Raw genomic sequence first — 26,512 nt, 5'->3', positions numbered from 1 at the left:
ATCTTGTTTGTGACTCTCTGCTCTTCCAGACTGTTCTTTTTCCTTTACCAGGTTAGGGAAGTTTTCTGTTATTATTTCTTCAAGTAGTTTCTCAATCCCTTGCTCACATTCTTCTTCTGGCATCCCCATGACGTTGATGTTGTTACACTTCATGTTGTCCCAAAGGTTTCTTAAGTTCTCCTCATTTAAAAAAAAATTCCTTTTTCTTTTTGCTGCTCTACTTGGGTGATTTTTCCTTCCTCGTCTTCCAAACTGCTGATTCAATCCCCTGTTTTATCTAACCTACTGTTTACTCCTTCCGGTGTACTATTTATTTCAGATATTGCATTCTTTATTTCTGACTGATCTTTTTTTTATGGTTTCTATGTATTTTTTCATCCTGTTGGGGATTCTTATAATCATTACTCTAAACTATCTCTGATAAATTGCTTACCTCCATTTCATTTAGTTTTTCTTCTGGAGAATTCTCTCATTCTTTCATTTAGGGCCTGTTTCTATGTCTTTCCATTTTGACTGCCTCTTTGTGTTTGTTTCTATGTATTAGGTAGATGTGCAGAAACTCTGGTGCAGTCCTATGTCAAACACTACCTGTTACTGACCCTGGGAAACCTGTTTGGAGCCCAGTGATCCATAGTGGTCCACAGCTTGTAGCTCTCTCTGTGTACAGAAAGAACCAAGTTATGCATCAAGGCCAGCTTTAACCAGCACAAGGCCTGGAAAGGGTCAGCTAAAGTCTCAGAGCTCCCAGAGATCCACCTGCAACCTGAAGGCTTTCTTTTAGGCTTAATCACTAAAATAGCCTCCACCTATACTCCTCAACAGCATGATTTAACCTCCACAGGGTAGGGTGCAAGATTCTTTTGAGTCTAGCTATTGCTTCCACTCAGGTTGATGCTGCATGGAGGGCAGTGCTCTACCAAAGGAAGATGGCTTCTGCATTATGGTGAATGACTCAACACAAGGATCCTGGCAGCTGCCCCCTCAACTCTCTGCCCAGAATATTTAACCCCAGATTCTCCTCCCATGGCTCTAGTCCACACTGCCCTCCATCTGACAAGCCCAGGGTAAGTGGCTACAAACAAGATTTGTGTGTTTTCCCTTTAAGGGGCTCTCCGCCTCTTTAGCTATCTCTCCCTGGTAGACAGAAACCCCACTGCTTTTCAAAGCCAGATGTTACTTGGCTTCCTTTCCCAGTTCTAGTGCTTTAGGCTGGTGAGCTTAGACCCCACAGTTCTAGGGGAACACCCCAGCCACTGAAATATCCTTCCAGGACTTTACCTGCTGCGCATGGGAGCCCAGCCAGCCCTCTCATGCTTCCTCACTTACTACCAGTCTCATTGTGGTGATGTGGTTTCTTCTCTAAGTCCTTGGTTACAAAGTATCTCTCCAGCTACTGTTCAGTTGGTTATTCAGGATGATTTTCCTAATAATTTAGTTGTAATTTCAGTTTGGTCCTGGTTGGAAGTTAGTGTAGTTTCCATCTACTCTGCAACCCTCTACATCTTGGATCTCCTCCTATTGTTTTGACTGCTCTTTTAACAATGATTTTTCTCTCACCCTTCTTTTTCTCTATACTTCATTTGAATGATACTTATTTCCTCAATTTTAAAGGCCACCTATATGTTACTAATTCCAAAGTTTCAAGTTCAGCCAAAACTAGCCCAACCCCAATATTTCCTATATATCACTAGATGGATATCCTACAGGTACTTAATATGCTTTAGCTATTCTTGTTCCCCACTCACACTCTCCACCCAAATAATTCATTTTCCCTCTTTAAAACAGGTGTTTCTCCTTTAATTTCCTATCTATATTAGCACCGCTATGATCAATCCAATAAGCAATTCAGAAAATTGATCAAGCATGGGCAAACTAAGGCCCATGAACCAAATTCAGCCTACTACCTGATGATTTTTAATAGCACTTTTTAGATAACTCACATGCCAGAAAATTCACCATTTTAAAAAGCAGAATTCAGTAGTTTTAGTATATTAACAGTGTTGTATGTTTTGATGAATAAATTTTGATGGCACAGAGCCAAACCATTTGTCCATGGTTACTTTCAGTACAATATTACATCAAAGTTAAATAGCTTTGTACAGAGACCACTTGGCCTATAAAGCCTAAAATATTTATTATCTTGGCCTTTAGGACAAAAATGTCTGTCAACCTCTATTCTGAACTCCTTAATCTCTCTCAATTCCCATAATCAACCTAATACTAAATTCTGTAATATTATACTTCCTAAATTATAGTGATAAGTACTATAAAATGAGTAAACTTCCTAAATAATACTAAGAGCTGCCTGTGGAGCTTATTATAACTGTCTAAGCATTTTTATATTTTTAAAAATGTAAAACATTCAGACATAATGGACATGGCTTGAAATTAACTATTTTAAAGTGTACACTTCCATGTTTTCATGGTGTACACTTCCTGGTTTTCAATGTATTCACTATGTTGTGCAATTATTACCACTATCTAATTCTATAATATTTCCAAAAAAGAAACTCTGTACCAATTAACAGTTTTCCTTGTTCTCCCAACCCCCATTCCCTAGTAACCAAAAATCTACCTTCTGTCTCTGTAAATATATCTTTTTCATGTAAATAGAACCACAAATTGTGGCCTTTTCTGTCTGGCTCTTTCACATTAACGTAATGTTTTCTAGGTTTATCCATACTGTAGCATGTATCAATACTTCATCCCTTTTTTATAACAAAAATATTCCATTATATGGATATACCCATTTGGTTTATTCACTTATCAATTAAGAAGCATTTGGCTTATTTCAACTTCTTAGCTATTATGAATAATGCTACTAATACCATCATTATTACTATTATTATTATCTTCAATTTAAAGATGAGAACACAAAGGTGGTGAGATTTAAAAACTCATCCAGGTCACAAGGCAGTAAATTGTAATCTGAATCATGGAAGTCTGACTCTATCCATATTCTCAAATACTAACAATGGTTCCTTGTTTAACTATATCTATAATCCTTTTTCTCTGTCCCCATTACAACTACTTATCAGACCCTTCTTAGCTCTCATCTATTTTATTGCAGTAGTCTTTTAACTGCTCTCCCAGACTCTAGTCTCACTTCCCTCAAATATATCCTTCAATTGCCAAAGAACCCTTTTAAAATCATAAGTCAAACTGTGTCCTGCCTTTTTAAAAGCCCTGTATGGCTCACTATCATCTAACAGTGGATGAAAATTTTAGCGGCCACAAATTCATTTATTTCAATGAAATCTTACATGGAAGTCCAATAAGCACATTAGATATAAAAGCAGAGATGCTCTTGTTGAACAGGAGAAAAAATAGGGGTTGGTTGAATGTATTTGTAAGGAAAGAGCCTTAAGGAAAGAGGGGGTATGTATATGAACCCTGTCTCATACACATACCCCCTCAGAGAATGCATTTTAGACATTTCCAAAGAACCCTTCAAACATTTAGAACAAAGAAACCACCATCCCAACACTTAGTCTCTAAGATCCTAGCTCTAATTCCCTGAACAGAGCAATTTAATACTTTGATAATTTTATTTTAATACTTTATAGAGTCTTCACATATGCTTCCCTGTGGAAAACTTGCTTCCACTCAGCAAATTTATCATATTTGAGAATTTTATTCAACCATTACTTCCTTTATAAAGCCTTCTGTTAACCCACTCCTTATTCCAATAATTGCAAATACTGCTCATCATCTTTATCATATTCTGACCATTGATGTCCTTTGTATAATACAGTACTCAAAATAGAAGTTAAGCCCTGGCCGTTGGTTCAGTTGGTTAGAGCATTGTCCCATGCACAAAAAGGCTGCAAGTTTGATTCCCAATCAGGGCACATAATTAGATTGAGGGTTCAATACCTGGTCAAAGCACGTACAAAATGCAACCAATGTTTCTCTCACACAGATGTCTCTGTTCTCTCCCTCTCTCTCCCCCGTACCCTTCCTCTAATTAAATTAATTAAAAACCAACCAACCAAACAAAAAAACCCAAAGGTAATATTCCAGACATGGTGTGACTGTCACAAAGGGTAAGACTGCAACAACTCTCTCAGCAAATCTAAAACAGCTTAGAAACAAGCTGCGAGCTAGTACTAAAAGCAGTTCTGTGCCTTACTCGGCCAATAATACTAAGATAGAGTTCCAAGGTAGTAACCTTTATACCTAGAGCAGAAGCTTCCAAGCCCCAGGCTTTGTCATGTCAACCAACCTTGCAAAACTCTTGATCAAACATACCATCTATGTTCTTCACTCCTACATGTAAACTGCCAAGGACTGCTAACAAACAACCCATTAAGTAAGCCACAGGTGAAGTGCCAACAAAGTTAAATTCTCCAACGATAGCTAGCCTATCACTGCTGCCTATCAGTCTTTGAACTTGGTTCTCTATGATCAACTTTTCATTTCCTTTACCTGCTAGTGCAAGATCCCATCTCAACAACAAATTGTTTTCCTAATTCTCAAAAACTAGTATTAGGTAGTCAGACTCTCAACTTTAATCCCACAAACATCAATCTCATGCAAATACTTCTGTAAACTCACCAGCCTTCAAATATATTCCTACCATCTTCCTTTCTATGTCACCCAAGACTAACCCCTCTCCATGTATGCACTATAATGTATGAAATCAAATACATAATAAAAAGCAACACAAATTCAACAAATACCCCTTCTATTTATTTCTTCCCATCAGAGTCAAGTTTTTCAAGAGTCATTTATACCACTGGCCTTCAAGGTAGGGTAGTAATTTTTATCTTGATGGGGGCTCTAAGGATTATAATATGCATCTTAATTTATCACATTGTAGTTCAAATTAATACTGACTCTTTCTAGTAAATGTAGCAACTTTATTCCAATAAAACTCCATTTCCTCAACCTTCCTTTATGTACTTAATATTACATCACTATGTTAGAAACCAGAAATAAAGTGCTGTAATTACTTCTTTAAGACATTTTATGTTTTTTAAAGAAATTAAGAGGGGGGAAAAGGGAAAATATACTTATATAATCTTTTATTTCCTACATATTCATCTTTTCTGATTTTCTTCATTTCCTCCTGTGGATACGAGTTACCATTTGGTGTCATTTCTGTTTAGCTTGAGGACATCCTTTAGAATGTCTTATATAGCAGGTCTGGTTGTAAGAAATTTTCTCAGTCTTGGGTTATCCTGGAATGTCTTTATTTTCCCTTCAATTTGAAGGACAATTTTGCTAGATAAAGAATTTATGCTTCACTATTTTTTTTTAATTTTAGAATTTTAAATATGGTGACCCACTGTCTTCTAGCCACCATTTTTTTCTGATTAAAAACTCAGCTATAGCCCTGGCTGGCATAGCTCAGTGGATTGAGCGGGGGCTGTGAACCAAAGTGTTGCAGGTTCGATTCCCAGTCAGGGCACATGCCTGGGTTGCAGGCCACAGTCCCCAGCAACTGCACATTGATGTTTCTCTCTCTCTCACTCTTTCTCCCTCCCTTCCCTCTCTAAAAATAAATAAATATTTTTTAAAAACTCAGCTATAAATCATAGTTAATAGTTACCCTATATAAAATGAGTAATTTTTCTCTTGCTGCTTTCAAAATTTTCTCAGTCTTTATAGCAAATTGACAATAATGTGTTCGGACATGTATCTGTGTTTATCCTACTTCAGATTTATTTACCTTCTTAAAACTTTAAATTAATATTTCATGATACATTTTGGAAGAACTTGGACTTTATTTCTTCAGATTTTTTTGTCCCTTTTTCTTTCTCCTCTCCTTCTAGAATTCCCATTGAAAATATGTTAATATACTTTATAGTGTCCTATAGTCTCTGAGGCTCCAACTATTTTTTTCAATTATTTTCTCTGTTCCTTAGAGTGGGTCATTACTATTGATATATCCTAAAGTTTATTGGTTTGTTTTTCTGCCACCTCAAATTTGCTATTGAAGTTATCTAGTGATTACTTCTTTTCATATTAGTTATTCTACTTTCAACCCAAGAATTTCCATTTTGTTCTTTTTTATAGATTCCCAATTTAGTCATTGTCATATTTTCTGTTTTTTAAACATAATTTCTTTTAATTATTTGAGTGAATTTATAATTACTGCCAGGAAGTTTTGCTAAAAATAACTTAGACCCACTCAGAGAAAGTTTCTGTTGAATTTCTTCCTGGGTTAGGATCGTGTGATCCTACATTTTTTCTTTAACATGATGCAGTATTCTTTTTTTTCTAAGTGTATTATGTTGGTTATACTGATACCCTTGTCCCATTTCTTTATCCCCTTTATTACTCTCTGTCCTGCGCCCCTCACCCACCAGCACTGATCCCTATTAGTTCATGTCCATGGGATGTACATTAAAGTTCTTTGGCTTCTGCACTTCCTATACTATTTTTAACCTTGCCCTGTCTATTTTGTACCTGCCATTTATGCTTCTCATTCCCTGCACTTTTCCCCCCACCTAACCTGCTTCACCTCCCCACTGATAACCCTCTATGTGATCTCCATTTGTGTGATTCTGTACCTGTTCTAATTGTTTGCTTAGTTTGTTCTTATTGTTGTTTTTCTTTTTTTTTTTTTTTTAGGTTTCGTTGTTTATAGTTGTGAGTTTGTTGTCATTTTACTGTTCATAGGTTTGATCTTCTTTTTCTCAGATAAGTATGTTCAACAGTTCATATAATAAGGGCTAGGTGATGATGAAGTCCTCTAACTTGACCTCATCTGGGAAGCACTTATCTGCCCTTCCATTCTAAATGATAGCTTTGCTGGATAGAGGAATCTTGGATGTAGGTCCTTGCCTTTCATGACTTGGAATACTTCTTTCCAGCCCCTTCTTGCCTGAAAGGTTCTTTTGAGAAATGACAGGTTTATGAACTCCTTTGTAGGAAACTGTCCCCTTTTCTCTAGCTGCTTTTACGAGTCTCTCATTTATCTTTAATCTTGGTTAATATAATTATGATGTGTTTTGGTGTGTGCTTCCTTGAATCCAACCTCTTTGAGACTCTCTCAGCATTCTGGACTTCCTGGAAATCTATTTCCTTGCCTAGACTGGGGAAGCTTTCCTTCATTATTTTTTCAAATAAGTTTTCCATTTCTTGCTCTTCCTCTTCTCCTCCTGGCACCCCTATGATTCGGATGTTGGAATGTTTAAAGTTATCCTAAACATACTAGGATATTCCTAAACCTGTCCTCACTTTTTCTGAATTCTTGTTTCTTCATTCTGTTCCAGTTGAATATTTATTTCTTCCTTCTGTTCCAAATAGTTGATTTGAGTCCCAGTTTCCTTTCCTTCACGTGTATTCACGTGTTGGATCACGTGTTGGTACCCTTTATATCTTTATTTCACTTTTCATAGCCTTTACTTTTTCCTCTATTTTTTGACCACACTCAGTCATTCTGTGAGCATCCCAATTACCAATGTTTTGAACCCTGCACCTGATAGATTGCCTATCTCTTCATCACTCAGTTCTATTTTTGTAGATTTAATCTGTTCTTTCATTTCAGTCATATTTCTTGGTCTTGGCGCAGATGTTATGTTGTAAGGGGTGGAACCTTAAGGTTTTGCCAAGGGTAGGGCACCCCACATGGCTGTATTGTGCACTTTATGTGGGGGAGGGGTCCAAGGGAACAGTGCTGCTTACTCAGCTCTCATCCCACTTTGTCACATCCCCCACTACCAATGATCACACTGGGCCTTTCTGGAGCTGATTCCCAGGTGGGTGGGTTTGTGTAGTTTCCGGGACCCTGTGGGTCTCTCCAACAAACTATCCTGTGAGGCTGGGAGTTTCTCCTGCATTTGCAACCCCCATGGGTTTTTATAGCCAGAGTTTTTTGAGGATATCTTTTCCTCCGCTGGAAACCTGAGTTGTGTGGTCTGTCTCCCTCTACAGTTGTTCCTCCTGGTTTATCCATATATAAATCTGGGACCACCCAGTCCACCAGCTGCCACTTTGCCTGCCAGATCTTCCAGCCCCTGCTGCCCTTCTCAGCCCCTCCGACTAGTCTGGATGAATGTTTCTCCTTTAACTCCTTGGTTGTCAGACTTTCAAACAGTTTGATTTTCTGGCAGTTCTGGTTAATTTTGTTTTTAAATTTGTTGTCCTTCTTTTGGTTTTGTGAGGAAGTAAAGTGTACCTACCTATGACTCCATCTTGGCTGGAAGTCTCTCATTTCCACAGTATTCTTTTTATAAAACTGGGTATTATAGATAATATATTTAACCAATTCTAGATTACGATCCCCCCCTTGGGACTGTTGCTGCTATTCTTTATTTTTTAGTAATCTTCTTGGAAATAATTTAAGAATCTGTCTCCGTATGGTATGTAGCCATTGATTCCACTGCTCAATATTTTTAAAAAGTCTTATTTTTATTTTTTAGCCTGGCTTTCTTAGGTCATCCCTATGTCTACATCAATTAGTGTTCAAGCAAATAGACCCTTCACCCTCCACTGACAAACCTGTTGGTGAGCTGTGAAGTGCATTCAAACTTTAGAAATTTTCAAAGTCAATCTAATCTTACTCTTTGCTGGGCTCTCTCAGGACTCCTAGTAGATGCCAGTCCCCAGTAAGGCAGAAATGAATACAGAACTTAGCCAATGCTGTTGTAGTTCTCTCATTTATACAATTTCCCTTCAAAGTTTCTAGCTAGTCAACCATTCTTTTGCTTGTCTCTACCAAGGCCACAATTTCTAGTTATCAAGGCTATGAGTTTTCCACATTAGTTTCCTACCAAACTCCCTACCAAACTAACTTGTGTAACTGGGAATGTTTTTTTGTTTTTTGTTTTTCCTTTTCCTTTTTGTCTTCCCTTCCAAATCAAGTCAGCTCCCTTTGGCAACAAAACTGCTGTTTTAAGTCTAGCCAATGTTGATTACGGTATGATTACACTTGGGGAGGTGAGACAAAGGTTACAGGTATAGGGGCTCAGGCAAGAAAGTCAAAGACTCCTGCTGTTCTTATCACATGTTCAAAGATTTTCATGAATTAAAGCTTCCTCATTGATGTTTGCCACTTCATTTTCAGCACCCTAAATAGTTGTTTTACACAATTTCATCCAGTTTTGTATTTGCTCTTTAGAAAGAAGAGTTTCCAACATCTTTACTGTCATTGCCAGAAGTCCCGTCACTTCTCTTTAACTTATTTTCAGTTTCTACATCTGTATATATTTTAGAATGCAGTTATTAAATTACAGACAGATAATATTATCCAAATATACATACTTGGATAAAATGGAGTAAATAATTTTAAAGGTGTTATTAGTGCATAATATGATCAAGTTTAGAAAACACTGGTAAAAACTCTCAGTATCCTCTTCCTTACTACGTACCGCATTATATGCTGTTCTATTTTTAAATTTTTATTTCTTGATTTTTAGAGAGAGAGAAACATCAACTCGTTGCTCCACTTATTTATACATTCATTGTTTCTTGTATGTGCCCTAGCAAGGATCAAACCCACAACCTTGTCATATTAGAACAATGCTCTAACCAACTGAGCTACCCAGCCAAGGCCACTTGATTCTATTTTTGTTACACTAGTAAAACAGTGATCTTCAACAGCTCTGAGAACATCTTTGTCACTAAAACAAGGGCTTCATTTCAGTCCTTTTCATGTTTGACTTTTCTATAGCACTAAACACTGCTCCTTTTTGAAATTCCTATTTTCCTTTATCACAATCTTATTTCAACAACAGCAGCTTTTTCATATATTTCATAGCCTCACTTTCAACTTAAACCTACTTTCTGCATTATCCCATTTGATTACCACATGCCATCTACCTATTGATGGAAACAATATCCTTAGGCTCATCTTATCCCTGACTTCAAGACTAATATATTCAATTACTTAGTGGACAGTTTTCACCTAACTTGTGGCTCAAACTCAATATGTCTAAAACAACACAGTTCATCCCATCTGTTCATAACCCTCCTATTCTCTAGCTCAGTAAATGATACTACCACTCACACCAATTAAAAATGCCAGAGAGTTAAAAAATCATCTTAATACCCTCTTACTCATTTTTCTCCTTTAACTAGTACTGCAACTTTCAAAAAGTTTAGTAAGCCATTGATATGATGAATTAACCTATAATTTTAGAATACTGGCTATTTCTTTCCAACAAACAATTTTGAAATAAAATTTCTTGATGGGAAAAACTGGAGTCATTATTAAAAAAGTAGAGGAAATGGTAATTTAAAACTGTTAGTTCTGTAATCTCACAGCAAGAATACTCTTCTAAGAAAATATGTCTGATCCTTTCTTTTATGGGGATTTAATAATAGGAAGGTAAAAAAAAATACTCCATATTAGATTATTTCACTACTATGTTCATGACCTAAATATTTCATTTATATATAATCAAAAGTCCTCCCACAGACACATAATTGAAGTCTTTTTATGAGGAAGAACAGATTCTTTGACCTAATGAATAGGAAAGAACATGTGCTCAGGAGTCATACAGTCCTTGCAATAAATCTCAGCTCTACCAGTGATTAATTATACAACCTTAGGCAAATTATTTAGCCTCTGTGAACCTCCGTTTCTTTGTCTATAAAATGATAAAAATATCTACATTACAAGATTACTTGTCAAATTAAAATAAAATAGATGAAGGCACCACTTTAACACCTCATCATTCTCTTGGGGTAGTGAACACACAATACAAATATAGTGAATGTATTATAGAATTGTACACCTGAATCCTATATAATTTCATTAACCAATGTTAATTCCAATAAATTCATTGAAAAAGAGCCTGAAAAAACAAAAACTTCATCATTATCAAATATTACTAGGCAGCTCCCTAACTGGTCTTGGTATGTTCCACGCCAATTCTTCCTCATAAGGAAATGCTTCAAGATAAAAAAAAATAGGCAATTCTTTTACACAGTTGGTTCATTCAAGCACTCATTCATTAAGTAAACAGTTACTATCTGTCCTGGCTGGTGTGGCTCAGTGGATTGAGCCCCAGCCTGTGAACCAAAGGGCTGCCCATTCTATTCCCAGTCAGGACATATGCCTGGGAATGAGGGCCAGGTCCCCAGTTTGGGGGCATGTGAGAGGCAACCACACATTGATGTTTCTCTCCTGCTCTTTCTTCCCTCCCTTTTCCTAAAAATAAACAAAATCTTTAAAAAACAACAGTGAAATTCTTTTACACAGTTGGTTCACTCATTTATGCACTCATTCATTAAGCAAACAGTTACTAATCATTTAACTCAGAAAGTATTTGAGTCCAATGGTATAAACTGAAGAGCAAGAAGAGACATAGGGACACGATGGTGAGCAAAAACAAACACAGGCCCTAAACTTGTTGAGTTTATTGTCTGGAGGGACAGAGAAACCATTAAATAATTATAAAAATAAATGTAAAATTACAAGTGATATAAGTACTACTAAGAAAGGATATAGTGCAATGAAAGGATGTAATAGGGAATTTGCTCAAGTCAGAGAACTCACACAAAACTGTTCACTATTAAGCTTTTCCTATCTTTCCAGCCTCATTTCTGGCAATTTACTTACATAAAGCCTTATATTTAAACCACTTTAGACAACTTAAGAAATATGAAATGTACTATACTCCTCCTCTCATCTTCCAATCTTTTAAACACACCACAATATTCCAGAAATACCTTGCTTACGTCTACTTAATTCCAGCAAATATCCCAAGACTGTAGTTCTTAGGTTACTTTTATTTTTAAAGCCTTTGCCTTTACTACACATAATATTGACAATAATGACCTAATCATGTTGGTGTCTAACAATTCCTATACCTGGTAACTGATTTCCCCCCTCATAAAAGATACTATTTTATGGGGTCGATATTCTCATCTGTTTTAAGTTTCACAGGGGTGTCCAAACAAATGGCCACAAAGTAGGTAGCTTAAAACAACTGTAATGTATTCACTTACAGTTCTGGAAGCAAGAAGTCCAAAATTAAGGTACAGCTAGGGCCCCAATTTATCTAAAGAATCTAGGGGAGAATCTTTGGTATGCTTCTTACAGCTTCTGGTGTCTATCAGTTTTCCTTTGACTTGTAGCTGTGTCACTCAGACACTTCGTTCTTTTTCAAGATTGTTTTGGCTATTCTGGATTCCTTGCAATTCCATATGAATTTTAGAATCAGGTATTTAATCTCTATAAAAAATGTCAGCTTATATCCTGATGGAACTGCTTTGAATCTATACATCAGTTTGATTAGTACTGCCATCTTTAACAAGGTTAATGTTTACAACCTATGTTTATGAGATGTTTTTCCAATCGTTTAGATCTTCTTAAATTTCTCTCAACATTGTTTTGTACTTTTTTTGTAGTTTTCAGAGTGTAAGATTTGCAGTGCTTTTGTTAAATCTATTCCTCAGTATCTTATTCTTATTGATGCTATTGTAAACTGAATTGTTTTATTTCTTCCATTTTCAGATTGTTCATTGTAAGGGTGTAGAAATACAAATGACTTGAATATATTGCTATTGTATCCTGAAGCCTTGCTAAATCTTATAAAGGGTCGGGCAAAAGTAGGTTTACAGTTGTTCAACTGGAAAATAATATAGTAATTAATAGCAATATATGAATAAACAGTGTTTTGCATACTAACAACTATAAACCTACTTTTGCCCCACCTTCTATAGTTCTCACAGTTTTTGAATGCATTCATTAGGATGTTCCTTATACAAAATCATGTTATCTGTACATATAGTTTTATTTCATCTGTTCCTATAAGCGCTGCTTTAGCTGCATCGCATAGGTTTTGGTATGATGTGTCTTTATTTTCATTCATCTCAAAGTATTTTCTGAGTTTGCATTTGATTTCTTTGACCCTTTGCTTATTTAAATATATATTGTTTTGCCCTGGCTGGTGTGGCTCAGTGAATTGAGTTCTGGCGTGCAAATCAAAAGGTTGCCAATTGGATTCCCAGTCAGCGCATGCCTGGGTTTGTGGGCCAGGTCCCTGGTTGGGGGCATATGAGAGGCAACCAATCGATGTTTCTCTCACACATCGATGTTTCTCTCCATCTCTTGCCCTCTCTAAAAATAAATAAAATCTTAAAAATAAATACATACATAAATAAAATATATTGTTTCGTTTTCATATATCTGAGTTCGCCTATTTTTTTCCTGCTATTTATTTCTAATTTCATTCTATTGTGGTTGCAAAACACACTTTGCATTATTGCTAGCTTTCAAAATATATTCAGGCTTAGTTGCCATATGGTATTATCAATAATGTCTGTGTTTGAGAAGCATGTATAGTGTTGTTAGGCAAAGTGGATCTACCTACACCTCCATTTTGACTGGAAGTGCGAAGCTTTCTTTTCCCCAACCCTGGGTTGTGCTGCCTGTCTTGCTTCCCATTTGTGCCTCATGGTTTATCCACATACGAATGTGAGACTGCCAGGCCTCTAGCCACCTTCTTGCCATGCACTCTATATGCCCCAACTTCCTGTCTCTGTCCCATCTACCAGTGTGACTGAATGTTTCTTCTTAACTCCTTGTTTGTCGGACTTCCATACAGTTCCATTTTCTGGCAGTTGTGGTTGTTTTTGGTTTTAAATTGGTTGTTATCCTTCTTTTGGTTGTCTTGGCTGGAAGCTGTGTGTCTAAAAATAATTTCCAGCTCTTCATTGATTTCTCTATTTAATACAATGTTGACATCATATTTTCATTTACTACTTTAATTGTGAGATCCATTGTTTCCGTGAACATGTCATAATGGCTACTTTAAAGTCTTCTTTTGATAAATCTGGCATCTGGTCTCTCTCACAGGCAGTTTCTGTGCCCTGTTTATTTCCAGTGTATGGATCACACTTTCCTGTTTCTTTTCATGATTGGTACTTTTCCTTGTTGTTGGAAACTAGATATTTCAGAAAATACATTGTAGCACATCTGGGTGCTAGTACACCTCTAACCTTCTGGAGCATGTTATAGCTATTGATTGCTTATTAATTGAGTAGCTAGAGTGTTTCAGTGTAGTTTATTCCACCATACATAGTATGTATCTTATGATGTTATTCCTCAGGGAGAAACAGTTTTGGTAAATCCACAGTCACCCTCAGATCACTGGATCATCATGGTTTGGGCCCTGCTCTCCCTAGTCCTTCCTTTCCTTGACGACACCCTATTGGTAATCTCCAATAATTGCTGGCTGGCTGCTTTACTGTTTTCAACTATGCCCTGGGGCATAAACTGTTCTACAAACAATCCAAATGAAGTCTGGTTCCTTTGAAGCAACAATGTCTGAGATGAGTGTTTGATTTGTGTTCGGACAGCAGTAAGGCTCTGGTGTTTATTCCCTGGTTCTCTCCTGCACACCAGCTGGCCTACATTTTAGCCTATCTCTTAAATCTCCTCTGAAATGCCTTTTACCACAACCTCCAATGTTCTTAGGAGGGTCTTCAGGTTTCAACTTCATTCTCTGTAACAAATAAACTCAGTTGCTATGGAAAGAAATTAGAAGCTATTTTACAGTCTTAACTTTATAGGTAAACCTCTAAGCCAGGGCTCTGAAGCTAGATGTGGGGGCAACTGAGTGACGTTCTCACTCTAGGAGCTAAGAGTTCAGTGGAGGGAGAGAGTATGCAATCTGAGAAGGTCTCAGCTTGCCTTTCTTATGATGCAACTACCAACTTACAACTTGAGAGCTGTAACTAGGCCCAGTATTTTGCCTACCACACCTAAACTCTATAGATGGGGGCTGGGTGGAACAAGGGAGTCCCCACTCCTCAATTGCACTCCCCCAGAATTTAGCAGCAGCTATAGGTAGCTGAGAAGGATGAGAAATGCTGGCACCCTATTCCTCCAGGGAAAAAACAAAACAAAACTGTGAAGTTTAGGTTGGAGGGGTGGGAGTGGGGAGACTATATCTGAACTAGAGGAGTCTTGAGTTGCATCACTATTTTGCTAAGCTGGCAAGAGGGAAAAAGGAAGCGGTTAAAAAACTCAGAATCTCTCACTGTTTACCAAACTTTTATAAATGTTCTTGAATAAATGTTCATTTACTGTTCACCTAAGGAGCATTTCCAGAGATTTTAAATGACTGGGTTTAGGTTTTTCAAAAAACATTTTTACCAGGGAACACATAAGTGGAGTTCCTCATGTTATCAGCCAGAAGGCAATCTTCCATTTACTCTCAAAAACAAGCTAAAGGAAGTAAAGTGCTAGGGCTCTATATATGCTGCCTCATTTAACCTTCACAACTGTGAGACAGACACTATGGATCTTACTTTTACAAAAAATGTTACTCAGAATCATTTAGTAATTTGCTATAAGTAAAGCAGCAAAAGGTAGCTAAGATCTGATTCAAAAGTAGGTCTAACTGCCTTCAAAACTCATGTCCTTGATTAAGCCCATCCTTTCATCTTTTATGCAGACATTTTTAAACATCAGAGTTCATAAGGCAGTTATATCCCTACTGCAGTGACAATAATTTCTTAAGGTAATAATTTTATTCATTTAAATATTTTAAAAATAACACTACGAGAAGTACTATTCTATTTCCTTATGCCTTGAGCTACATTTTCACAAGAATCTATGACTAGAGGATTACTATCTTTTCTGTACTTTTAAAATCTGTTTTCCTCATGACCCACATATATGCTGTCTACAAGAGACTCACTTCAGAACAAAAGACCTTAACAGGCTGAAGGGTAAGGGTTAGAAAAAAATATTCTAAGAAAATGGTCAAGGAAAAAAAAGCTGGGGTAGCAATACTCTATCAGACAAAATAGATTTCAAAACAAAAGTGATAAAGAGAGACAGAGAAGAACACTTCATAATATTAAAGGGTAGAATCTATCAAGAAAATAAAAACATTATAAACATATATGCACCTAACACAGGAGTACAGAAGTATGTAAGGAAAATCTTGGAGGACTTCAAGATATAAACAGCAACACACAATAGGGGACTGTAACACCCCACTGTCAACAAAGGACAGATCTTCCAAGCAAACAATCAACAAGGACACTGTGGCACTGAAAAACACTCTAGATTAAATGGGCTTAACTGATATATATACATAAAAACTTTCACCCCAAAGAAGCAAAATATACATTCTTTTCAAATGCACATGGAATATTTTCAAAGAGAGACCACATGACAGAACACAAAACATGCCTCAAAAATTTTAAGAAAACTGAAATCACATCAAGCATTTTCTCAGATCACCATGGCTTGAAACTAGAAACCAACCTGCAGAAAAAAACTCAAAAATAGTCAAATTCATGGAGACTGAATAACATGTTATTAAACAATGAAATCAAGGTAGAAATCAAAAAGTATCTGGAAACAAATGGAAATGAACACACAACAGCCCAAAACCTATGGGACAAAGCAAAGGCAGTCCTGAAAGGACAGATCATTACAATAGAGGCCTACTTAAAAAAGAGAAAAATTTCAAATAAACCACCTAAACCTACATCTACAAGAAATGGAGGAGCAACAACAAAGCCCAGAGCAAGTAGAAGGAAGGACATAATAAAGATCAGAGCAGAATTAAATGACACAGAGACTAAAAGAATATTTCAAGGAATCAATAAATCCAGGAGCTGGTTCTTTGAAAAGATAAACAAAACACACAAACCTTTAACCAGACTCATCAAGAAAAAAAAGAGAGAGGACCCAAGTAAATAAAATCAGAAATGAAAGAGGACAAATTACAACTGATATCACAGAAACACAAAGGATTGTAAGAAAGTACTACGAACAACTATATGCCACAAAATTTGAAAACCTGGAGGAAATGGACAAATTTCTATAAACATAATTCTTCAAAACTGAGTCAAGAAGAAACAAAAGCCTGAATAGACTGATAACATCTAGTGAAATTGAAGCAATAATAAAAAAAACTCTCAGCACACAAATGCCCTGGACCAGATGGCTTAACAGGAGAACTTTACTAAACATTCAGGGAAGAACTAACCTCAACTCTTCTCAAACTATTCCAAAAAACCAAAGAAGAGGTAAGACTCCCAAACTGTTTTTATGAGGTGAACATCATCCCAATCCCAAAGCCAGATAAAGACACAACAAAGAAAGAAAACTTCAGGCCAATATTGCTGATGAACATAGACACTAAAATCCTAAACAAAATATTGGCAAACCGCATCCAACAATACATTAAAAAGATCATACACCATGACCAAGTGGGATTCATCCCAGGGATGCAAGGATGGTACAATATTCACAAATCAATAAACATAATACATCACATAAAGAAAATGAAAAGACAAAAATCATATGATCACATGAGTAGATGTAAAAAAAGCATTTGATAAAGTCTAACACACATTTATGATAAAAACACCAGCAAAGTGGGAGTAGAGAGTGCATACCTTAACATAATAAAGACCATGTATGAGAAACTTACAGCCAACATCATACTCAACAGGCAAAAACTAAACCATTTCCTACTAAGATAAGGAACAAGACAAGAGTGTCTGGTTTCACCACTTCTACTCAACATAGTATTAGAAGTTCTAGCCAAAGTGATCAGATAAAAAAAGAAATAAAAGGCATCCAAATTGCAAAGGAGGAAGTAAAACTGTCGTTGTTTACAGATGATATGACAGTGTACGTAGAAAATCCTAATGACTCCACCAAAAAATTACTCGACCTAATGAGTGAATTTGGCAAAATAGCAGGATACAAAGTCAATATTCAGAAATCAAAGGTATTTGTGTACACCAACAACGAAATATCAGAAACAGAAATTAAGAAAACAAACACAATTACTATAGCAAGAAGAAAAATAAAGTACCTAGAATAAACTTAACCAAGGAGGTAAAAGACCTGTACTCACAAAACTACACAACACCAAAGAAAGAAATTAAGGAAGACACACATAAATGACGGTACATACCATGTTCACAGATTGGAAGAATTAACATCATTAAAATGTCCATCATACCCAAAGCAATTTATAGATTCAATGCAATCTCTATTAAAATACCAGTGACATATTTCACAGATATAGAACAGATATTTCAAAAATTTATATGGAACCATAAATGACCTCGAATAGCCTCAGCAATTCTAAGAAAGAAGAACCAAGTAGGAGGGATCACAATACCTGGTATCAAACTATATTACAAGGCCCCTATAATCAAAACAGTCTTTTATTGGCATAAGAAGAAGAGACACATAGACCAATGGAACAGAATAGAGAGCCCAGAAATAAACCCATGTCAATATGATCAGTTAGTACTTGACAACAGGGCAGGAACATAAAATGGAGTGAAAACAGCCTCTTCAATATCTGGACAGGTACATGCAAAAAAAAAAAAAAAATGAAACTAGACCACCAACTTATACCATACACCAAAATAAACTCAAGATGGATAAAAGACTTAAATATAAGTCATGACACCATAAAAGTCCTAAAGGAGAATGTAGGCAGAACAATTTCAGATATCTTACACAGCAACATTTTCACCAATATGTCCCCTAGGGCAAGGGATATAAAGGAAAGAATAAACAAATGGGTTTACATCAAATTAAAAGCCTTCTCCACAGCTAAAGAAAGCATCAGCAAAATGAAAAGGGAACCAATCATATGGGAAAACAGATTTGTCAGTGGTATCTCAGACAAGGGTTTGATCTCCAAAATATATAAAAAACTCACAGGACTCCACACCAAGAAGACAAACAATCCAATTGAAAAATGGGCAAAGGATCTGAATAGACACTTCTCCAAGGAGGACATACAGAGGGCCCAGATACATATGAAAGGATGCTCAGCATCACTAGCCATCAGAGAGATGCAAATTAAAACCACAATAAGATACCACTTCACACCAGTCAAAATGGCCATCATAATCAAATCAACAAACAACAAGTGCTGGGGAGATTATGGAGAAAAGGGAACCCTAGTGCACTGTTGGTGGGAATACAGAGTGGTGCAGCCACTGTGGAAAATAGTATAGAATTTCCTCAAAATACTAAAAATGGAACTATTTTTTGATCAAATGATTTCACTGCTGGGATTATATCCTAAGAATTCTGAAACACCAATTCAAAAGAATCTATAAACCCCAATATTCATAGCAGTGTTACTTAACAATAGCCAAGTGCTGGAAACAGCCTAAGTGCCTATCATTAAAAGAGTGAATCAACTGGGGTACATTTACACAATGGAATACTATGCAGCAGAAAGAAAAAAGGAAATCCTACCCTTTGTGACAGCATGCATGGAACTGGAGAGTATTATGCCAGGTAGAATAAGCCAGGTGGTCAAGATCTTGCCTAAAGTGGAACCTAATCAACAAAACAAACAAGCAAGCAAGCAAAACTGAACCAGAGACACGGAAATAAAGAACAAAATAACAGCCCTGACTGGTGTAGCTCAGTGGACTGAGCACAGGCCTGCGAACCAAAAGGTCACCAGTTCAATTTCCACTCAGGGTACATCCCTGGGTTGCAGGCCAGGCCCCTAGTGAGGGGTGCAAAAGAGGCAACCACACATTGATGTTTCTCTCCCTCTCTTTCTCCTTCCATGCCCCTCTCTCTAAAAATAAACAAATAAAATCTTTTTTAAAAATGACAAAAACAGTAAGAAAAAGTTATAAAAAAATGTAAAAAAATGACAGTATCCAGAGGAGTCGGGATGGGGAGGGTGGTTGGGGGAGGGGAATAACGAGGGAAAGAAGGGGAAGGGCAAAGTCAAGGAACATGTATAAAGGACCACGGGGTGGAGACTGACTATGGAAGCGGGCCGTAAGATACCAGGAGAGGCAGGAGAGAGCAATGGGGGAAGATTGGGACAACTATAACTGAACAACAATAAAAAAAAAATCTGTTTTCCTAAAGATCAAAATAGATTGAATGTGTACTGTGTTTGGTTCTTTTTTATTATTATTATGAACATTAAGATGATATAGTCTCTTTTCTCCCAAGATTAACATTGTGCAAATATATATATATATATATACACATATACATATATATATATATATATACACACACACACAAAGTCAATTTAAAATATTAGTAAGAAATGATGATACCTCCTCCAAAAAGGGCTCACTCACACTTATCCTGAAGATTCTCTGACACAAAACTATAAGGTATCTAGGGAAATTTTAACACCAAAAATTCCATACAGTCACAACTAATCCATTATTTATAAGAAAACTACACTTTAAAAGTGATTTCATGCTTTTAAATATATTTCAAGTTAGTAAGAACCAATATTTTACCATCCATATTTAACCAAAACAAAACCAGAAAAAAATAAACTAGATAAATATAAATTATATAAGAAGAATGTTTCTTGTAGTTACTTGACAAAAGGAAAAAAATAAAAAGATGTCAGTATAGATTTCAAAGTTCAGCCTTCACCTCTACTTGGCTCCATTTATCAGTGCTATAAAAATATTTTTTTAGTTTTTACCACCTTGAAAAATCATATTTTCTGGTAACATATTCTCCTGCTTAATTCTGATGCTGTCTGTGCTAAGTGTTACAGAAAAAAATAGCAACTGAAGACAGAACCATCAAATTTACAAGATCATCAAGGGAACTGTTGAACACATGCATGGTAAGAAATATAGTTATGTGTTATGTTTAAATAAAGTTTAAAGAATGAATTAGGTGAGAATGCTTGCTCCAAGTGGCTCTTTCGCACAACTGAGCCCCACCCCACACACACACTGTGGGAGTTCTGGCACACTTAGTAACCCCAGCTAGAATTTGGGAATAGGAAAAGACCTTCGGTTACATGTTCAGAAGGAATGTTTGTTCCTGGAGATCTTTAATCTCAACTGTCAACATCTGATTGAAATAAAGAAAACACCTTTGTTAAGGAAATGGAGATGGTGAAGAGAAACAGGTGAATGAAAAATAATTAGAATTACTCTGTTGATAGAAAATAACAGCACTCAAGGACAGCATCAAGTGACATCTGCTCAAGTGACAAAGTCATCGAACAGCTGTTTCAGGTTTGCCACAGTGTGTGCAATAGCTGATTAAAGAATGCAGTAAATGTACTTACCAAATATTTCCCCTCCACTAGCATATTCTGTCACCAGATAAATCATCCGTTCTGTCTCCATAACCTGGTGCAAGGCAAGAAAGTTATAGTGACACAAATGACATTACAGGAAAAGAAACTAATGACTCTTTCTTTGTCATTTGAAATATTAATAATCATTACTACTTAAAGGAAACTTAAAACATTGGTGGGAATGGACAGATATAAATGTTATTAAGAAATGGGAAAAATAGGTATTCCTCCAAGTTCTTAAAAGTAGGAAATATTTACTACTTGAGGGAGACAGTCCTTTTGTTGTTCCATGAGGCCTCTGTAATCTGTTAAAACAAAACTGAAAAGCAAAGAAGCTGACAAGAACTCAAAAGTTGAAATTTAACATCATTTTGTCATTTGAAACTCAAAATCTTCCCCACCAAACCTAACAAAACAAAAAAAGCCTTAGGGAAAAAAATGGGAATCATTCAAAAACTGCACAGAAATCACATATGGCTATGCTTTTTTAAAAAGTAGAAATAACTTTGCACTACCCATTTATCAAAACTGGGGACAATAATGTAAATATTCAACACTTCAAGTTATGTAAACTACTCACTGTTCATTTTGTCTTGGTCTCTATTTTCCTCATATATATCGTTTTTACAATATTTATATATTTAATATATTATAATTACACAAACATATATAAATATAATTATATATTTTTGCTAATATTTAGTACCTTTTAAATTAGTTGTAGTGTGTTGTCAGTCCTTTCTTCCTTTTAACCTTTTTCATTAAATATTTTTAAAGTAATATATGAGTATATACACTCATTGTAAACATTTTAAAGACCTGTTGTATAATCAGAGACCAAAGGCTTTCCTCTTCTCAACCCCCTCCATTTTATTCCCCAGAGGAAACACTGTTAGTAACTTATTCTATATAGTTCTAGAGGAATGCTGTCCAATAGAAATATAAGCCTTACATATGATTTAACTTTTCTAGTGATCACATTAAAAAACTTTTTAAAAAGGTGAAATTAATTCTAATGTATTTTATTTACCCCAATATGTTGAAAATAATTTCAAAAAGTTTTTAAAACTGTAAACTGCTTCAATTTTTACATTCAAATTAATTTAAATAAAATTACAAATTCATTTCTGCCCTGGCTGGTATGGCTCAGTGGACTGAGTGCTGGCCTGAGAACCAAAAGGTGGCCAGTTCAAATCCCAGTCAGGGTACATGCCTGGGCCGCAGGCCAGGTCCCCAGGTGGGGGCGTGTGAGAGGCTACAGATCATTGTATCTCTTGCACATCAATGTTTCTCTCCCTCTCTCTCCTTCCTTTCACCTCTCTCTAAAAAGAAATACATAAAATCTTTACCAAAAGTGAAATTCATTTCTTCATTTGTTCTAGCCACATTTTGATACTCAATAGCCATGTGTGACAAGCAGCTATCATACTGAGGCATTCTAGTCTTTCACTATACTTCACAATTATTTTGTTAAATGATTTCCCAGTTACTTTACCTTTGACATTCTTATATATTAGTACCATATAACAGTATTATGCATTATATTATAAAAGATTTACTTCTTTTTTTTCAATGGTCTCATGATACTCCACTGTATAAATGTGCATCAATTTAATTTTCTAATCTAATAACTGTGTCCTTCTTTTTTCTCTTTAATTTTTAAAAACTGTATATATACTGGTGGTAGCTCACTGCTTGTTATAAGTATTGTTTGTAAGCACTCTCTATATGTTGACATATATAACAAAAGAGAAGGGCTCTAAATATATGCAGGTCCTTAGAAAAAAAGAAAAGAAAAAATGTCACATTGTATATATATGCTTTTTAACCCCAGGCTTTTTTTTACTGACAGCACCTGTTCTTTTATTGTTAAACTTTTCAAGAGTTCACCTATATTTGGCTCACTCTATAAACCTAAGGAGACTGAAGCTTTGGCAAATGACCCAAAAACTAACTTAATACTTCAGAAGACAATCTGACATTCACCCTGGCAGCTCAGACTCTCCCATTAACAAAACTAGCTGCCAGAGAGCAAAATTAAAGCTTAAAAGAGAACACTGTTCAAAGCCAAGGCTGAAAGTAGGGAAATTCTTACAGGCCAGTGAAATCTTGGATAAGAAAGGTAAACTTGCAGAAATCCATTATAAGGTTAATACTTATAAGTTAACTTTTTGAGAAAGATCAGCCTAAGAAGCCCTACAATTATTTAAAGGTGATTTATTTAAAAAAGTGAGGTGAAGAAGTTTACTCAGTCTATGAGGATAGGAAGCAAGCAGAGGTCAGACACCTCTGAGTTTGCAGATATAGGTCTTCAAGCAATACCAGAAAGCTTTCATAAGGTTACTTCTGAGGTACATACAGTGTAGGTATGGGTTCAACATAATTTAATCTGATAAATTTTAACAAGTCTGCTCTGCTGATCTAGTTCAATTTTACTATGTAAGTAGCTGATGACAGAGAAAAACCCTAAAGCTGTAGCCTTAACCACATATAGTAATATGATGACATGATTTCTTCTGGGCTGATAAGAATTTACTGCAGGCTAACAGCAGCAAATGAACAGAGTGGGTGGCCATTTCCTGCAGAACTAGGGGATGGCTGTTCTAGTAGAAAGCATAGGCAGAGCTTGTGGCTGCCGACACAATACAATTTGAGAAGCACCGCAAAGCCCCACTTTTTCCAAAATATCACTTCCACCAGTCTGATAAGGCAAGATCCTCCCTTCCTATCTGAGTTGAAATTGCAGCAATTAGATTTACCGCTTCTGCAGTAAGGCTAGGGAATCATTTTTGATGATAGTATTTCACATATTTTGATATGCATATTTCTTGGGAAGGTAAGAAAACTAAATTAGAACTCTCTTCCATTATATAAACTCAATCTCTTGGTTATCAAAATAAGCAAATGCTACCTTGGAAAACTAAAAACTAAGTCTGGACCCTACTAGAATAGAAAGGAGGTAGGTTCTGGCTGATAAGGGAAGCCATACTTTATCCTTTGCCTTCATAATTCATGACATTATCACAGAAATTAGTGTTTAGATGTTATAAAAATAATGTATATTCACCTCTAGCTTCTAATCTCTCAAAATTCTATGTTCCTTTTGAGTTTCCCATGCTGTTTTAGGATTCTGACTTAAGTTCTCATCATCTTCTGAATAACCTTTTTGTGTAATTTTCACTAAGAACGGCATGAGTACTGCGCAGGGGGATAAAAGGGTGGGGAAAATAGTAGGATGAACATGTGAACACAGAAACAAAGTTGCAGATGTTCACCCAATCAACCTTGAAAGGTTTTTTTTTTTTTAATGCTGCTATGCAATAAGCCACTAGACTCCTACCTGGTAAAGCCTGATGATATGGGGGTGGCAAAGCATCTTCATAATTTGAACTTCTCGGAAAATCTTCTTCAAGTTTTCTTCATCTAGCTGGGTCTTGTCTATGATCTTGATAGCAACCTTATAACAGAGGAAGAAAATTTATTCTGATGCATTCATTATTAAAAGCAGTTTACTAATGAAAATTAAATCTATTTTAAAACATTATATTCCATAAAAACAAAAGCTGCCAGTATTTTCTTTGCAGAATTTCAATGAAGAAATGAATTTACTCTTTTTGAAAAGACAGGAAATGGATTTTTAGTAAGTCAGTCTCAGAGGTACAGACTCAAAAGCTAATGAGTCTTCTGCCATCTCTTAAATTGTTTCTACAGTAAAACCCCATGATCAAGTACTTCATTATAGTCTGGGCAAATCATGCTGTGGTGCAGAGTATGGTATGTAGGGCCTCTTTTTAAGACAATAAACTTACATCATAAGTACAGATGATTTAGTTATGGTTCAACCAGAAATTCCAAAGGTGCATTCCACATCTCATCAGGTGCTTGTATAGCTCAATATAGTGGTGGTGGTGGCAGCAGTAAGCAGTAACCACATCCTGAACACCTGTGTGCTAGGCATAATTCTTAGTGCTTTTCAAGGACTAACTCATTTAAACCTCGTAATATCCCATATTATTATTAATCTTGTTTTACACATATGGAAACTGAGACACACAGAGATTAAGTAATTTACATTTATACGTGGTAGCTCCAGGATTGAAGCCCAGGTGGCTTAGCTTTAGAGTCAAATTCTTAACGGTAATGCTATGAAAATGTGAAGATCTTTCTGTACTATATATACACTGCATTAGCATAAAACATCCTTTTTATTTTGCTTATTTTTAAGCTACTTAGCAGCACAAAAATTTTAAAACATAGAAGGTGAACTTTGTAAAAATCTACTAAATCTGAACTTATTCATTGTTAGTGAAATTCTCAAAATATTGTGGTGCTTCAAAATAACTGTGTCAGTTTCAATTACTCAATCAGTATGCAAGCAACAAATATTAGTTGGATGAAGGACCGGGACTAGGCAAATGCTAGTCCCTTTCAATACTTAAAATTCTATGATTCTAAATACTGGGATAGGTAAAGAAAACTTATTTAAGAAAATAAGAAAAACCAGGAAAGCAAACTATCAACACTAAAAATGTTTAGCCCAGAGAAATAAAGACTGTAAAGAGCTACACTTGATGGCTGATACAACTGTTTGGAGACAAGCATAAAAGTAAATTAGTTTGGAGTACTTCAGATGTTAGAACAAGCACTAAAAGGAGAGAGCAGGAGACAAATTTCACCTTGATTTAAAGAGCATTTAAACCATGCCTAATGATGGAATATAATAAAATGATCTGGGTGTCATTTGAGCTACAAAGATTAATCAGACACAGCCTTAACTTCAAGGAATTCACAATTTAGCAAGAAAATAAATATGTGAAACGGACAACAGTAGAGTGTTGTAAATACAATCAATCACTAAAGCTTTGTACAAGGTGTAATGGTGTGACCTTCACCTGAGAGAAAAGACGTAGACATAGGGAAAGACTTCATAGCGAAGGCGTAACTTGAGAAAGAATTGGGAAAGGCAGAAAGGAGGGTAGAAAGTTTTATGAGGAGAAACAGCAGAATCACTAACAAATTTCACCAGCTGTTTGATCTCCTATAAGATGTCTTCAACCAACTTCGGGCCTAGATGGAGGCATAGGTAGACACACTGTGTCTCCTCGCACAACCAAAAGCAGGACAACAAATTTAAAAACAAAAAACGACCAGAACTGCCAGAAAATTGAACTGTACAGGAGTCTGACAACCAAGGAGTTAAAGAAAAAACACTCATACAGACCAGTAAGAGGGGCGGAGACGGGCAGCCAGGTGGAAAGGACTAGCAGTGGCTGGTGGAAAGGGCAGTCCGACATTTGTGTGCAGAAAAACTCGGAGGAACAACTAGGAAGTAAAAAAGACTGTGCAACTCAGGCTTCCAGTGAAGGGAAATAAAGCCTCAAAAACTCTGACTGAAAATTCCTGTGGGGGTTGCGGACACGGGAGAAACTCCCACACTCAGAGGAGAGTTTGTTGGAGAGCCCCACAGAGAACTAAAACATACACAAAACCACCCACCTGGGAACCAGCACCAGAAGGGCCAA

At 36.1% G+C, this 26,512-nt stretch overlaps 1 protein-coding gene across 8 annotated transcripts in view; it reads right to left on the bottom strand.

Annotated features, from left to right (window-relative positions):
• Positions 1-26,512, bottom strand: part of SIK3 (SIK family kinase 3) — a 295,493-nt gene that overhangs the window by 124,758 nt on the left and 144,223 nt on the right. For all 8 annotated transcript variants that reach the window (XM_036030104.1, XM_028517531.2, XM_036030100.1 and 5 more), the window contains exons 2-3: positions 24,331-24,447; positions 20,979-21,042 (exon numbers count right to left, since the gene is read on the bottom strand). In XM_036030104.1, coding sequence (XP_035885997.1) covers positions 20,979-21,042; positions 24,331-24,447 — 181 coding nt within the window. The remainder of the gene's footprint in view (positions 1-20,978; positions 21,043-24,330; positions 24,448-26,512) is intronic.

Source organism: Phyllostomus discolor, chromosome 6 (genome assembly GCF_004126475.2).
Source record: "Phyllostomus discolor isolate MPI-MPIP mPhyDis1 chromosome 6, mPhyDis1.pri.v3, whole genome shotgun sequence".
In the NCBI taxonomy this organism is placed as follows: Eukaryota; Metazoa; Chordata; class Mammalia; order Chiroptera; family Phyllostomidae; genus Phyllostomus; species Phyllostomus discolor.
The sequence above is the reverse complement of the archived record's forward strand: the minus strand, read 5'-3'. Positions and strand labels throughout refer to the sequence as shown.